This window comes from Camelus bactrianus, chromosome 17, assembly GCF_048773025.1.
Source record: "Camelus bactrianus isolate YW-2024 breed Bactrian camel chromosome 17, ASM4877302v1, whole genome shotgun sequence".
Classification (NCBI taxonomy): Eukaryota; Metazoa; Chordata; class Mammalia; order Artiodactyla; family Camelidae; genus Camelus; species Camelus bactrianus.
This window is the reverse complement of record NC_133555.1, coordinates 24,145,721-24,162,556: the sequence shown is the minus strand read 5'-3', so window position 1 is coordinate 24,162,556 and position 16,836 is coordinate 24,145,721. Positions and strand designations below refer to the sequence as shown.

The 16,836-nt window shown below is 43.5% G+C and overlaps 1 protein-coding gene across 5 annotated transcripts in view; it reads left to right on the top strand.

Annotated features, from left to right (window-relative positions):
• PTPRG (protein tyrosine phosphatase receptor type G) overlaps window positions 1-16,836 on the top strand; it is a 673,139-nt gene that overhangs the window by 620,671 nt on the left and 35,632 nt on the right. For all 5 annotated transcript variants that reach the window (XM_074344575.1, XM_074344574.1, XM_074344576.1 and 2 more), the window contains 5 exons: window positions 696-787; window positions 8,044-8,140; window positions 14,339-14,421; window positions 14,616-14,750; window positions 15,788-15,922. In XM_074344575.1, the coding sequence (XP_074200676.1) occupies window positions 696-787; window positions 8,044-8,140; window positions 14,339-14,421; window positions 14,616-14,750; window positions 15,788-15,922 (542 nt within the window). The remainder of the gene's footprint in view (window positions 1-695; window positions 788-8,043; window positions 8,141-14,338; window positions 14,422-14,615; window positions 14,751-15,787; window positions 15,923-16,836) is intronic.

Sequence of the window (16,836 nt, the reverse complement as noted above, 5' to 3'; positions counted from 1 at the left end):
TGGAAAATGCCCCTTTGAAGTGACAACACTCCAAGTCAATTAATTGCAAGGTAGCGTTTTCCTGAATCTATACCTAGTCTGTCAACACCAAAAAAAAAAAAAAATCCACTTAATTCCATCAGACGGGTTATTTGGCATTGTGTAGACACAGCTGTCTCGAACTAAAATTGTGAACACTTAAACATAGATGACACTGCACCCGAAGCCAGCTGGTACAATGGCACCGATCTGTAATTGCCTATGAAGATTGCTGAAGACTTCAGGGATTGGAAATGGAACTTAACTGCTCCAGCTTCAAGCTGGACCCCATTCAGTAGCAATTTACTTGAAAACCTAGGTTGTGATCAAATTTCTTAACAAATCAGTAACCTTAATAAGTTCAGGATCTTAGTTAGGAGTAAGACGTGGTGATTTCACTATGTAAATTGCCTTAAATATTTAAAAAAAAAAAAAAAGGTAATTCTTTACTGGCCTTTTTAAAAAACCGTATTTAACCCAGCTTGTAGGCACTCAAAATCAGGAGACCCGAATGTAAAAGAAATGTTAAAGACTTTCCTTGAGGACGTCTGCTTCAGATTATGGAATTTTATCACTCTTCGCAAAAACCAAATATTTGCCTTTGGTAATCCCCTTCCAGTGTTACTTGTCTCATGGAAGTGTTCTGTGTGACTCTGAATGTTATTTTATTCCCACAGATGACATGGAAGCTATTCCTGTGAAACAGTTTGTGAAACACATCGGTGAGCTCTATTCTAATGACCAGCACGGGTTCTCCGAGGATTTTGAGGTGCGTTTCAGAACGGGAAATTCAGCTCCAGAAAGCTAACTCTCAGATTACAGGGATTTTTTTTTTTGTAAACTTGAAATGAGCATATTCCAAAAACAATAACTGAGGGAGGTGGGGACTGATTCTCGTTTCTTTTCCTTCCACTTAGAGTTTTAGCAGGCGTATCTTTTCCCAGTAAAAATGAGGTGAAAGGGAGTTGGTTGCACAGTTCCTGAAGGTCTTTTCTGTGAAAACGGGGGCAAAGTCAGATCCCCCTTCACCTGCGTTCTGACCGGGACAGCAGTCATGATGCAGATGACAGGGCTCCTGATTCCGTGGACGCGCAAGGTGTTTCAGTGGAGACGGCAGGTTGGGAGCCTGAGGAATGGGATGCTGGCTCCCCCAGCAGTGATCTTTCTTATCCTCCAGCTAGTCATTTCATCCCTGATCCCCAGTTTCCTCCTTTTAAAAAATGGCACTGATGTCACCTACATCCCCAAAGTTGGTAAAAAAAACAAATGAGTAACATGTTTGAAAGTGCCGGGGTAACTGTCAAGCCCACGCAAAGGTTGATCGTTGTTGTTTTCGTGATTATTAATCCTTGGAGAGGAGACACAGCCGTCTGATTCTAAGCACTGGTGTGCAGGAAGCAAGGTAGAGAGCAGCGCCACCACCCTGCCAGCGCTGGGGTCCGTGCCAGTTCAGCAGTGACAGGGTGTCAATGAGGAGCTATTAAACAGACTGCCCTTTTCTTCACTGAGGCGCTTAACTAAGGCACATCTCTGGCAGCAAGAGTTGTGCCGAGGAGGCCAAGTTTTCATGGCAGCTCAGCTGTCTTCTAGCTTTGTGGGGAAGTCGATTCCTTTCTCTGTCTCATTTCTACTTGAAAATGGAAACGGTGGTGATGGCGCTGACCTGCCCACCTCTTTTATGCAGTTGGTGTGCGGGGCGGGGGTGGGAGGGTAGCTGGGATGGGGGAGGCAGACGGAGTAACGGAGGCTGAGCGCTCCAGCCAGGAGCTACACCGCTGGGAGGTGTGATCATTCCGCGTGGAGCATGAGAAATAAAAAGAGGACCAGAAGCCCCCATCTCTGTGCAAATTTGGGGTCCCCAAAGGCCATCCTAAAGGCAGTTATATTGACAACTGGTTTTAAATCAAGTCTCTCTCCTAGCTTTTGTGTTTGTTATTGTTCTATTTCTTGGGCAGAAGCAAAGCAAAGATGGGAGAGAGAAGGTCCCCTCTGATTTATTCTGCAAAGTCTGACGTTTCATGGACCAAACAAAAACATGTCAAGTGTTTAATGCAGCTATTAGATGCTGACCGAAAAAAGGTGCCTATCCAACTACAAAGAGCGTGGTTTAAAGTCAGGCATTTTATATTCATGAGGACAGCGAATGTGTGTGGTGTTCAAGTGATTTAGTTCAATTGACTGCTGGCTGGATGACTGAGCAAGAATATTGAGGCATTTAACAATGTTGATGGTATTCAGGACAAACATTTATCCTCTAGAGAACAGAACTTGATCAGGATGATCAAATGCAACTCCAGTTTCTCAATTATTTATGATTTGGGACCCCAGTGCTATTCATCACAGCTGGTTTTGACACCATTTAATTATTCAAAATAATCAGCTACACCTCTGTAAACTTGATCTGACTTAAAATGGGCTTTGCTGCATCAGAATCATGCCGGTTAACAGATCCTGGGCACCTGCACCCTATTCCTCTCCTACAGAAAATACTGTGGCTGGAAGCTTTTTTGTCGCCTACACTGAATGAACTCTGTAGCTTAAGTATTAGTAGCTGGTATCTTTGGGATGTTATTTCACAATCTCTCCTGGTTTGAAAGGTTTCCAATCAGGGCTTTTCAGAGGAGGAAGAATGTCCTTTCTCCCCAAAAGATCAGTCAGACAGCAATGTAAAGGGGGTCAAATGAGTCAGTACAGGTACTTACTAACATCCTGACGTCTTCAAATTTAGGGGAAATCTGAAGTATTTTACAGCAGTGGTCGTATTCCTTTTTGGCACCTCAGCTTAGAAAAGAAAAAAGGTAACAGGCTATATAAGAAACTATCAAGGCTGTTGTAGAAACGAGATAGTAACAGGCCATCAAAAAAAAAGAAAAAAGAGGTCAGGACATGAGATTTCATGTAATTTAACAAGACTAAAACAAAGCCTTCATGATGGTAAGAGAGTAGGAACCTCAAGTCCAGATTTCCAGATCCTTTTATGTGGAACAGTGGCGGCCGGCATCCCCTTAGCACTGTTGCGTGGATGACCTCACTCGTTCCTCAGAAACACCCCATGAGGTGCCTGCCGTTTTACTGTCCCCGTTTTACCGACGAGGAGCTTTACCCGTGAGGAAACGAGGCACTGGCTGGCTCAGTTACGCGGTGGCAGCAGCAGGGTTTAAGACCAGGGCTTTCTGACTCAAGCCCGCACGTTTAACCTTGATGCCCTCCAGGCTCCCTTGAAGTAAGTCGTGGCCCGTGTGAACGAAAGTCAAAAAGCAGTAACCAAGATGATCAGCGACTGTCTGAAAGCGATCGTGCAGCTGACAGGCCAAAAAGTCAGAGTTCCTTCGCAGGAAAAAAAAAAAAAAGGAGAGCAGTCAAAATAAATAGCCCCCACCTAAGAGAACTAGGAGCCCAGTATGTAATCTTCATGGTCTAGAGGCCTCCCAGAGGGCCGAGAATCTGATTTCTAGAAATCTTACGTAACTTCTGAATTGAGGCCTGAAAGTAGTCAAAGAGCAAATCTTAAGATGATAGAGAAAACCGCTTAACAGGTAATATTTGGCCATTAAGGGGAGATAAAGCCACTCACCCTGCAGTCGCTGAGTACCTGCTGCTCTCTGGACATTGCATAAGGTACAAGGATGAATCGATGAATCGGACAGAGAAGGGTTCAGTCTGGTGGGGGCCAGGGAAGAGCAGAGTGGACACAGCTCAAGTAGACAGAGGGCAAAGCCAAAAAAGTGCAAATACAGAAATGAAGCACTGGAGGAGTACAGAGGAGAAAGGCTCCTGTGGACTTTGGTTGGGTATTTCCTCAAAAGTTCTCTTCTGCCCTGTCTTGTGTTAAAATCTTGGATGGAAATGGAGAAAAAAAATTTGGTGAATAGCTGTCATATGTTCAGAACTTTGCTGCTTGGAGGAGAATGAGAAACGATTCACTGGTAACATCGAGTCTTTGTCTAGAAGTGATACTGAAAGCAAGCTTTTTATCCTTGTCAGATAAGTTTTGGAGGCTGGTAAAAGCTGGGGACGTCACACCTCTAGCAGACTTTGCAGTCACTGGAAATAACATCAGTCCTTGTCTCAGGACAGCGTTCCGGGACTGTTCCCTTGGCTCCCTTACCTGACTTCAACCTCACGCTTCCCCAGCCTCTCCAGTCATAATCCATGTGGCTCCCAGAGGCATGATGCTAGAATACAATCTTGCCAAAAAGGGGTAGCTCCAAATGCCCTGTGGGTCAACAGAATTAATAGGCAGGGGTCAGGAGCATCGTAGACTGAAAGGCTGAGTGCATAGATGAGGCCAGAGGTCCAACACCCCTTGACAAGATCCTTTGGGGAACCGGGTCCATTACAGTCAACTCCAGCTGAGCTAAATTTGGGCCAGATGCTCATCTTAAATCAAGAGAACCAAACTTTGTCCACTTGAGCCCATGCACCGAGGGAACCAGCGGCCACAGCGGCTTTATGTGAGATGCAGATTTCTCGTGTTGCCGACGACACACGTATGGGAGTTGCTGGACAGAGGGCTGCTCTATCCTGCAGGACGGCAGAAAATGATGCCTGTCGAGTTTCCTGAGCCTCTGGGCCAGAACGCCAGTTTGGGTCTTAAATGTCCTAAAGGAAAACATTTAAAACTCTTATCATGAAAATAATCATAGCTGGTTAAATTGAGGTTTTTCTGAAGAGTAGGAAAAGGGTGTGTTAGTCCAGTTCCACAAATCGTACATGAAAAATAATTCTATCTTATAGACCAGCTGCAGGACGATGCGTTGTGACATAATCTCCAAAGACGGGTTGGTTTTCTGGAGGGTAAGGCCGTCATTGAAATGAAGCCACACGGGTTCGAATCGGGGAGAGGACAGGCATTCTTAGCCAGGTAAAGGGCACGGAAGCAAAGACCAGGAGGCTGTTCAGTCTTTTCAAGGGCCGTAGAGTTAAAGCTGCCTGGCACTGGGAAGGGAGAGGGTGGGAGACAGAGTGAGACCTTGAAAGCTCAGCTGAGGGAAAGGCCAGTCCCAGCAGCATCTGAAGAAGGTGAGCGTGGCAGCAGTTGGCAGCCGGGGTGGAGGAGAGCGGAGGCAGGAGGATGAGCGCCACGCGCGGGCCCGGTGAGGGCCGGCCCTGCGTCCGGCACCACGCCCGCACCCAGCGGGGGTCATGAGCTGAGCTCCGCGGTCCTCTGGGGCGCGGTCCCCTGAGCACACCCGTGGGCAGCCTGAGCCCAGACTCTGAGAATGTTCTGCAGACTCGGTCTAACACTTGGTCACCAGGTCCCAAATATTTTCTTCTCATCGTGCTTCACTGTGAAGCTAAGTGATCGGAAAGATTCCTAGATCTGTTGTGGTTGAATTGTGTTTGTTTTTTTTTTTTGTTTTTTTTTTTTTTTTTCCAAATTGAGCTGCGGCCCGGGAGGACAGGAAGCCTCCATGTGCCCTTCCAACAGCCTCTTAACGTCCGCAACTCCAGGCGGGAGGTGACTGAGCCGGTCGGTCATCTCCTAGGAGTTCTGACTCTTTTATCAGCTTCTCATGTTTTTGTTGCTTTTTAAAGTTTTACTTCCTTTTAAATTTCTTGCTTTCCGTTGGCTCTTTCCTGAGGCGATATGCCTGTTTGTAACTCAGAATACTCATTTTGAGAACCTCAGCTCTGTTATGTGGACAGTGAAATACAAACAAACTTATCTCTTAAAACTGTTTATCAAGAGTGCAGAGTAATGTTACTATACACACTCTAGTGGCCAGGGTCACTTCAAAGGGTTTTAACGCCTATGAAAATCACATTAACTCTGAAATGCCAGCTCTGATGGAAAAGAAGCCACTCCAGGGTCCGATGATATTGTCAGCATCTAAATGAGCTGGGCAGGGCTGCAGGGTTTTACAGATGACATTTATTATCCATGAGGCAAAATCGGAAGGCCCTAGGCAAGCCCCTTGGGTTCTAATAAAATCAGATTTAACATTATTTATGACTCTTCTTTGTTTTCTGCCATTCACATAATTGGAAAAGTGAAATAGAGGCAACGGATCAGACCAAGGGTTTTAGATAACGCAGGGTCTGATTGGCCGTACTGAATGACCGCTTCACACAGTGCAGACAGCTGCTCCCAAGCCGTCCCGGTCAATTGCATTATGCTGTAATAGATGCCCAACTTCAGTCCATAGCGTGTGGTCAGATGCAGACAATGGGGGAAAAACATGTCAGTAAACGAAGCAAGTCTCAAACTACAGTCCTAAAGGCTGAAGTCTCAGCACAGGATATCTGAGCACCTCAGCCCTGAAGAGGTACCTGCCAGAGGTACGGCCTTCCAAACCCAGAAACAGAAGCACGTCAGCCTATTTCGTGCATTTGTCGACAGAATGAATTACTGTCCTCCAGAACGCAAATGCATTTGCAAAGGATTTCTGCGCCTGGAACTTCTCAAAAGGGTGCGCCTCAGGCTTTCAAGGCAGTTCTAAAAGGCAGGTCCCCCAAATGTGAGTACGGCTAGCAGTCCTTCTGTTCTTGGACGTGTTAAGATGGCAGACTCAATGCATTGTGCTCACGCTTTATCATCTACGTTAGAGAAAAGAGCCAAAGGCTTCCTCAGACCCTTGAAACCAGCGTTTCCCAAACCGTAGGTTATAAGCCATTTTAAATAGAATAGCAAACATCAGAGTTGATCACATTCAGTACAAGTAAGAAAAGCTTAAGTATTGTAATAAAAAAATATTTTTTGGACAACTGGTAATGCCCACAGTGATGAAAAATTAAATATACAGCCTCGGAGAATCAGATGTCCGTGAATGTGGTTTCTTTGACTAGATGATGACCCTGTGTTTTTCTACCTTAGTTAAGTTGTTTGAGGGCGGTGAGTCCCTTCTCTGTGCTTTGTGAATATAAAAAGGCAGCCAGTTCCATGTTTGATTATGCATGACGTAAATGCTGTGGAAATCACCCGTAATTGCCGTTGCCAGTCCCTCATGAAGAAAGTCTGCGTGCTTGTAAACTCTGGTACATCTGTCACGTGGAAGACGCTTCTGCTGATAACGTTGTGTCGCTGCCCCTGCTCTCTGTCGCAGCTGTGCGCTGCTAATGACTTCCCTTATTAAGTCGGCTCCAGTACTTTCTGGGGTTTGAGGCAGACAGGGTAGGAAAATGTGGCTTTTTAGCAACCTCCTATTAGGCTAACAATGATTTTTCTATCCATGGCAAAGGTTAGCTGGAGAGAGTGGCTCCTCCCACTGCTGTTTTTCTAAAGAAGGATAACGTACATAAAATTTGAGTTAACAAATAACGCATCAGAGCCACATGTATTTGAGTCAGATACGACAACTGAGTGGGTTCTGTGTTAATGTCATTTCAGGACTGGGTCTTTATTGTCAATTTGCAGTCTGTTAGTTACAAAACGAGGCTGGAACAGGGAGGGCATAGCTCAGTGGTAGAGCGCATGCTCAGCACACGCAAGGTGCTAGTCTCATTCCCCAGCACCTGCACTAAAATAAATGAGTAAATAAACCTAATCACCTCCCCCGAAAACAAAAAAATCAAAACAAAACGAAACAAGAAGAGGCTGGAAGGACTGTCAGCATATTGAAAATCATGGTGGAGACAATTCTTCTGCGTGGAATATTCCTGTTCAGCCTTTCAGACCTGGGAGAGTGATCTCCTGTCTAAAGCTTTACTTCCTCTTTGCTTCCATCACAGTTTCTTCAGGCCTCTTTTCTGTTAATCACATTTGACTGCCATCATCTTAGTGCCTGTTTTTCCCGCCCATCAGACTGTGACATATTCAAAAAGAGACACTGCTTTGTAATCCCCACGCATAGGTCATAATACGGAATAAAGTGGATGGTCGATGAATTAGTAAAGAATGAAATCCTTTTATTTTGTATTTCGCAAGTTGAGTTTGGGGAGGTAACGGTGGCCAGAGGCTAGGGAGTGAGTAAATACTCTGTGCTTTTGGATGTAAATAGTTCCTTTCTTTCTGTGACCTTACTGGTAAATCTCTAAAGCGTGTCTAAAAGCCTTTGAAATCTTCGTGTTTGTTTTCTTCACTAGGAAGTCCAGCGGTGCACGGCTGACATGAACATCACTGCAGAACACTCCAATCATCCAGATAACAAGCACAAAAACAGATACATCAACATTTTAGCCTGTGAGTAATAAACTTTAAACTGTCTTCAGCTGCGAGGAAATTAAATCTTCACGCTGGGTGTAAGCTGTAAGGCAAGCAGTGAGAATCAGGATGCCGAGAGAAAGCGACACTTGCAAGTTAACCTCTCGCTAGGCCGTCTTCAACAGTGTCTGCGAAGAAGAGGGCACATTTTCTGCCCCCTTCATCTTTCTGGCAGACCTCTGCCTGGTAATCAGGTGATGCAAGGAGATGTTCTGAGCTTCTCTGTTTTCACATGAAGTGATTTCATAACCGATGCTGGGAACCAAAATTTAACGTCACTAGGCTGTCTTGACATTGTTTCTAACCAATGAGAGGCAAGTCTTTCAATACAAATAGAAGTAATGCGAATTGAGTCACGGAAGCTGAACTTCAAAGCAGTCTAAGATTAGGTAATTGGTTTATGGGTCCCTGTGGCCCATGTGCTTAGTCCCGTCCAACACATTTCCAGGGTCAAGAGTGTCCTGGAAGTTGAGGACTCAAACAGGTGTTGTTCTTACAGGCTCAGGGGTACCCTAGGAGGACTGGCTGCTTCTGTGGCCAGAATGCCACTTGTCACGGACACTGGGGCTCAGGTGACTGGCAGAAAATCTGTGCTTCAGTATTAAGGGCAGGGGCCCAGGCGTTTATGGTTAACGTACACTATAAGGAACACAGTACATAGTTTTATGTCACGGTGCATTTAAATTGATCCACTTAAATTTGCACACCATGGCAGATAGTTTTTTTTATGAAACATTGGTGAGGTGTATAATTCACATGCCATATAAAATGCACCCATTTTTAAGTTAATTAGAATTTGAATTTAAAGTGAATTTTCAGTGGTTTTTTTTTTATTACAGTCACAGAGTTGGACAGCCATCACCACTATCCAATTTTAGAACATTTTCAGCATCCCGGCCAGAAACCCCTTACCCATTAGCATTCACTCCCACCTCCTACTTTTCCCATGTCCCTAGGAACTGCTTATCGACTTTCTGTCTCTCCGGGCTTGCCTGTTCTGGACATTTCCTATCAACACAGTCATACAGTATGTGGTCTTTTGTGTCTGGCTGCTTCTACTTGACATGATGTTTTTAAGATGTACTGATAGGAGCTATGCCCTTTGTCCGGCTGAATAATGCTCCATTGTGTAGATACACCACATTTTGTTTATTCATTTATCATCTGATGGATATGTGAGTTGTCTCTACTTTTTGACTATTATAAATAATGCTGCTCTGAACGTTCGTGTGCAAGGTTCTGTCTAGATATGTTTTTCAGTTCTCCTGGCTGTATGCTAAGTCTAGAATGGCTAGGTCATATGGTAACTTGATGTTTAACGTTCTGAAGGACTGCCAAACTGTTTGCCAAAGCAGCTGCCCCGTTTTACATCCCACCAGCAATATATGCAGGTGCCAGTGTTTCTGCATCCTTGCTAATAACTTGTTAGTTTTGTTCCTTTGATCCTAGCCATCCTAATGAGTGTGAGGTGGTACCTCACTGTGGTTTTGATTTGCATGCCACTAATGATTCGTGATGTTGAACACCTTTTCATGGTTTGATTGGCCACCTATGTATCCTCTTTGGAGAAATGTCTATTCAGATCTTTTGTTCCCTTTTTTTTTTTTTTTTTTTTTTTTGGATTACCTGTCTTTCTCTTGTTGAGCTGTAAGAGTTCTTTATACATACCAGACAGCAGTCCTTTATCAGATACCGGGTTTGCAAATATTTCCTTCTGTTCCATGCGTTGTCTTTTCACTTTTTGATGGTGTCCTTTGAAGCACAAGTTTTTATTTTTTTTGTTGTTTTGTTTCAAGATTTTCTTTAGAAATAATTATAGATTCAGAGGAAGGTATAGTTGATGTACAGGGAGGCCTGTCCACCCTTCACCTGGTTTCCCCAAGGAACATCTTGCACAGCCGCAGAAAACATCACAGCTGAGAGGCTTAACATTGAGTTCCCTCCGTCCACAGAGTTTATCCTCATCTCACCAGGTTGACGTGGAGTCATTTGTGATATTAACAGTTTTAAATGTGATCTGTGGAATCATTTGGAGTGTCTCTGCTTAGTACAGAGAAAGGCATCAGTAGGAAACATGGCATCACGATAAACTTACGTGGACACCTAGTTGGTTTTTCACTTGTCTTATTGGCTATATTTTTGCCTATACATGCATGTATTCATTTTCATATTCTTTTCTCATTAAAGATTATTACAAGATACTGAATATAGTTCTCTGTGCTCTACATAAGAAACTTGTTTTTTTTTTTTCGTTTAATGTATTTTTGTATATAGTGGCTAACATTTGCAAATCTCAAACTCCCAAATGTATCCCTTCCCACACCCTTTCCCCTGTAACCATAAGATTGTTACTAAGTCTGCAAGTCTGTTTGTTTTGTAGATGACTTTATAGTGTCCTTTCTTTTTAGATTCCACATATGAACGATCTCATATGGTATTTTTCTTTCTCTTTCTGGCATACTTCAATTAAAATGATGATCTCTAGGTCTGTCTATGTTGCAGCAAATGGCATTATTTTATTCTTTTTTATGGCTGAGTGGTCTTCCATTGTATAGGTGGACCACAGCTTCTTGATCTACTCATCTGTCGATGGACATTTAAGTTGTTTCCATGTCTTGGCTTTTGCAAATTGTGCTGCTGTGAACATCGGGGTGCATGCATCTTTTCACATTAGAGTTCCCTTGGGATATATACCCCGAAATCGATTGCTGGTAGGTCTGTTTTTAGTTTTTTGAGGAATCCCGATACTATTTTCCATAATGGCTGCACCAAACTGCATTCCCACCAACAGTGGAGGAGGGTTCCCTTTTCTCCACAGCCTCTCAAGGATTTATCTTTCATGGACTTTTGAATGGTGGCCATTCTGATCGGTGTGAGGTGATATCTCAGTAGTTCTGATTTGCATTTCTCTGATAATTAGTGATATTGAACATTTTTTCATGTGCTTCTTGGCCATTTGTATGACTTCACTGGAGAATTCCTTGTTTAGGTCTTCTGCCCATTTTTGGATTGGTTTTTGCTGTTGTTGTTGTTGTTGTCGTTATTAAGTTGTATGAGCTGTTTATATATTCTGCAAAGTAAGCCTCTGTCGGTCACATCATGTGCAAATATTTTCTCCCATCCTGTAGCCTGTCATTTTGTTCTGCTTATGGTTTCCTTTGCTGTGCCAAACCTTATAAGTTTAATTAGGTCCAACGTGTTGATTTTTGCTCTTATTTCTGTTGCCTGGGTAGACTACCTTAGGAGAACATTGCTACAGTCTACATCAGAGAATGTCTTGCCTATGTTCTCTTCTAGAAGATTTAGTGTGTCTTGTCTTATATTTAAGTCTTTAACCATTTTGAGTTTATTTTTGTGCATGGTGTGAGGGGGTGTTCTAACTTCATTGATGTACATGCTGCTGTCCAGTTTTCCCAACACCGCTTGCTGAAGAGACTGTCTCTACTCCATTGTATATTCCTGCCTCCCTTGTCAAAGATTAATTGGCCATAAGCCTGTGGGTTTATTTCTGGGCTCTCTGTTCTGTTCCATTGATCCATATGTCTGTTTTTATGCCAATACCACACTCTTCTGATTACTGTAGCTCTGTAGTATTGTCTGAAGTTTGGGAGAGTTAAGAGTTATTCCTCCAGCTTCGTTCTTTTTCTTCAATATTGCCCTGGTAAATCTGGGTCTTTTGTGATTCCATATAAATTTTAGGATTGTTTGTTCTAGCTCTGTGGAAAATGCTCTGGGAATTTTGATAGGGATCGCACTGAATATGTTGATTCCCTTGGGTGGTGTGGACATGTTAACAGTATTAATTCTTCCAACCCATGTGCGTGGAATATCTTCCCATTTATTTGTGTCGTCTTTGGTTTCCTTCATTAATGTCTCGCAGTTTTCAACTTACAGGCCTTTCACCTCCTTGGTTAAACTTGTTCTTAGGTGTTTTATTCTCTTTGATTGTAAATAGGATTCTTTTCTCAGTTTCTCTTTCTGATAGTTCATTATTCGTGTATAGACATTTCAACAGATTTTCATGCACTGATTTTTGTACCTGCAACTTTACTGAATTCACTCAGTAGCTCTAACAGATTTTTGGTGGAGTCTTTAGAGTTTTCTGTATATGATATCATGTCATCTGCGAACAGTGAGTTTTAACTTCTTCCCTTATACTTTGGATGCTTTTATTTCTTTTTCTTGTCTAACTGCTCTGGCTAGGACTTCCATACCATGACATATAAAAACGGCCAGAGTGGACATCCTTGTCTTGGTCTCGGTCTTAGGGCAAAAGCTTTCGGCCCTTCACCATTGAGTATGACGTTAGCTGTGGACCCATCACATACAGGCTTAGGATTTCTATGTACAGGATCATGTCATCTGTGAATACAGTCTTACCTCTTCCAGAAAGAATGTTAAGAGAACCAAAAGTCATTTTGGAACAAGAGTATTTGTTTCAGTTGTCTGAGAGACTCAGGAGAAGGAGAAAAAAGAGAACAAGGAAGAAGAGTCAAACCTTTCTTTCTCTCCAGTCTTTGGATGGGCTGACTCTGGCAGTATTTGTTGGCCAGCTCAGTCAAGGCTCACCTTCCTGAGAGTGTGACGACTTGTCCATCCACATACTTCATTTCTGACCATGTAAGTCAGGCAGACATACACACATACGTGCCTTGCATGTGTCTGCACACATCATCCTCTCCACCAGAGCATCCTTTGCTTCTAGCGACCTCACTGCCTTGGCTAAAAGTATGGGACAGAGAAGAGGGAGGGGAAAAAAGGAACTTCTGTGTGATGTGCCGAAGGGTCGTGGTGTTTTGCTAGAAAAGCACCATTTCTGGTTAGATGTGTTTTTAATGTCACAGGTTCATTTGAGGTTTTACTTTCACAAAATCAAATTAGATGTCGTTTTAAGTTAATAAGTTCAGAGGGTTGCGTTTTGGTGTTCTCTTGGCCACTTGGTCAGATTCTCAGTACATCACCTGTCACCGCGGTCTCCCCATATGTTAATGCCTTTGTATAGCAAAGCACAGCATGGGAAGGTCACAGAACAAGTAAAAGTAGCCCATGAATGTGCCAGAAACCCAAGTAAGAAGCGTCTTCTCTCAGGAGCCATCACAGCTTTCACAGTATATATGGATGCCACCTCCTATAATGATCTTTGTAGCCAGTCCTGTTACCTTTTTGATTAACTGTGAATTTTGTAACCTGAGGAGTATGTGTTCGTGTCACTCTGAGAAAGAACAATTTAATGTTTACTAAGGCATTGCAGTTTGGATCCACATGCCTTAGGAGAATATTTTCATTTGTGTCAGGCAGCCCCTGTTCAGGTCCACTGTAGTCTATGAGAGTTTGTCAGCACAGCAAAGCAAGTCACAGGTCCAGGAAGGCGGAGGGCTTTGAAACAGTGCCTGATGGAGTCTGAGGTCAGTCTTGCCTAGGTTAGTCCACTCAGTGGACTCCTTTCTGAGCTGGCCTTTTATGATCATGACTATAAACAGAAATGTAAACTGGCTTTTGGCCATTCTGTTCCTAACTGGGGAAAAATAAAACTACGACCTCAGCTTCCTTTTATTTGTGTTCCTATAAATACAAGCTCGTTCTGTCAGGTAACTGGAGGCACATATCTCCACCCACCTTTTGTTCATTGGTGAAGGTTTAAGTGGGTTTTTAATCCTGACTGAGGACTTGAGATTCGTACAGTGAGACCACTGTTACAAGCAAGCTCCGGTTCCCTGCTTTACTTAGGTTCTGTTGGGGTGGTGGGAAGTCCAGCAGAATTGAGCGGTGGCGTCTCCTCAAAACAGATGCGCTGGACTTGATACAAGATTCACCTTTTTATATTTGTATGAATGGGGACGGGAGGGGTGATAGGTTGTCAAAGGCCTTGGAAATTGGTTTTTAAATATAGGAGAAGAAGATTTTGAAGGGTTGCAACTTTTGAATGGTTTTATATGACCGAAGGAAGACTTCAGTTTGCTTTTTTTGGGCGCTGACAGGTCAGAGCGTGGGGTAGGAGTGTCCCTGTAGTTTGGAGATGGACTTGAGTGCTGCATCTTTGAATGTTTAGGTGTTTTGTCGGGGGTACTCTGAGAGATGCCGTGTTGCCTCTTTGCCTTGTTTTGTGCTTCGGAATGCTGCTAGTGTTTGAATTATACATTTTGTTTTTTTTGCTTTTTTTTTTCTTACCCTTTATAGATGATCACAGTAGGGTGAAGTTAAGACCTTTACCAGGAAAAGACTCTAAGCACAGCGACTACATTAATGCAAACTATGTCGATGTAAGTCAGAAATGTTTTTATAAACCTATTTCTGATAAATGCAGAGTGCCACAGAGGCTGTTGAATGTGTGTTAATGCCACACAGAGCTTTCACGGGAAAACGTAGCCTGGTACTGAGTATGGAAAGGCACTCGTACTGTGACCTGGTCTGTGGCCCCACTCCCATCTCACTGTGTGCTGTGTCGTCTTTGAAGGGTTACAACAAAGCGAAAGCCTACATCGCCACCCAGGGACCTTTAAAGTCTACGTTTGAAGATTTCTGGAGGATGATTTGGGAACAAAACACTGGCATCATTGTCATGATTACCAACCTGGTGGAAAAAGGAAGAGTAAGAGCTTCTTGACTTTATCATATACCTTCATTCAAAAAGTATTTACGGAGTACCTGCTGTAGGGGGGGAGCTTTGACCAGGCCTAAAGAGTTAGACAGATGTGCGATGTCCTCCTTGCCAGGAAGGTGAGCTAAGCGCTCATCAGAATGGATTAAGTGTGATGATCCAGGCGAACAGGACAGTAATTAGGGGGATGCTGTAAAACACACGAAGGCGTCCTCTAGTACAGAGAGTTTTTTCAAAAGAGCTAACATTTGAGGTGAGATTTTGAGCAATGGAGGAAGAGGAGAGTTACACAGGCTTGAAAAGAGGAGGGACATCCCAAGAACAGGGGTTAGAAAGAACAAAAGCCAGGACATTGAAAGAAACTGTAGTCCAGGAACTGCTAATAGTTCAGAATGGGGGGAGTAAAGACTTGGCCATCGGTAAGAGTACCTTTTTTTTTTTTTTTTTTTTTAAGATGATGACTGATGGTTTGAATTTACTGGATTATGAGCATACGCTAGATGCTAATTTAGGCTGGAATCAGGGTCGAGGCTCAGGTTCATGACTCGAAATCACAAGTGCTCCACTTTGACCCCGGAGTCCCTGTTCTGCCCTTGATGACCCAAGTTGTACCGCGACGGCTCTCGCGGTTCCAGGAGGCTTGCTTTAGCTGCGAACACAGCCTGGCCTTCCAGAGAATACGTAAAATCCCTTTTGGACATACCTTACCCAAGGATCAGACACACAGGTTGTTTTCTTAGCGCCTCTATTAAGTGCATCACGCGTGGAAAGGTGATCACACATCCTAGGCCCAGTTTTGCAAATGACCTTGCTGACCTTGGCCACATGTGTCCCAGGATCGACCTCTTCAGCGGCCACGTCTGCCTGAAAGGATTTCAGCCCATCCCTTCCTTTTTTTTTTTTTGGTCAAAAACAACGTGGCAGTATTAGCAGTGTTTTAAAACTGTCACTTGAAACCGTGTTATGAACGGTGAAATTGTGGTGTAAATTGCAGTTGTAATTGACAACTTTTTTTTTCCCCTCCGCAGAGAAAATGTGATCAGTACTGGCCAACAGAGAACAGTGAGGAGTACGGAAACATCATTGTCACTCTGAAGAGCACAAAAGTACACGCCTGCTACACAGTTCGTCGTTTTTCCGTCAGAAATACAAAAGTGAAGAAGGTACTGCAGGGGCGGGGCGGCTGCCAGGGCATCGCTTTTTAAACTACTATGAAAATTACGGTACAAGCGAGGCCAACTCTCGTAACCAACTTGGTGGGGGTTTTTTTCTTAAGTATTTTTGAAGCATTTTTTCACAACTCTTTTGATTGACATCAATGTATGGTGTGAAAGATATTGGCAAAGCACATAATAGAATTTAACTGGCCTGACTGAGTTCTTTAGTCTCTTCCTGAAGAAGGCTTCATTTGGGGGGCGGGGGATCGTCTGAGGTTTTGGTAACCGGCAAATATGGCAGCATCTGGTTGCTGATTGAGCTTTTGAATTCCAATTTTCTGACAGCTTTAAAGCACTGTTTCCCAAAGTGTGTTCCAAGGAATGCCAGCCGTGCAGGATGCCTGCCAAAAGCAAATTCTGTGATTTAGCAAGTGTGGGTAATGAGTGCCACCTGATACGTGGTTCCCCGTTAGAAATTTACAGCGAACACAGGTACCCAGAGTGCTGGAGTTAAGCAACCGATAGAAATGTGTAGTGTTTCCTAAGGTGACTTAACAGTGCTGTAGAGAAGGGTTAATAACATCCTGAGTCACACCTTGTGGAAATGCTGCTTTCAAGTTATCTCAGTTTCCCTTGTGGAAAATCCCCTGTCCCCTCGAGACTCAGGTCACTACTGCGGTAACTGAACTCAAGACCTGTGGTCATTAAGACATTGACAAGTATTACTACTCTGCGGAGGCTTAGGTAGGGCAGTTGTTTGTAGCAGTGGTTCTTAGTTTTTAATTTTTTTTTACAGTCTTGAACATGTTTGAGAGTGTGGTAATAAAACTGTCACCCCCTTGTCCCAGAAGAATTCACATGTAGTCACATTTTTATATGTATTTTCAGTGGCTCTGAAGTTCATTTGTGATCCGAGGTGA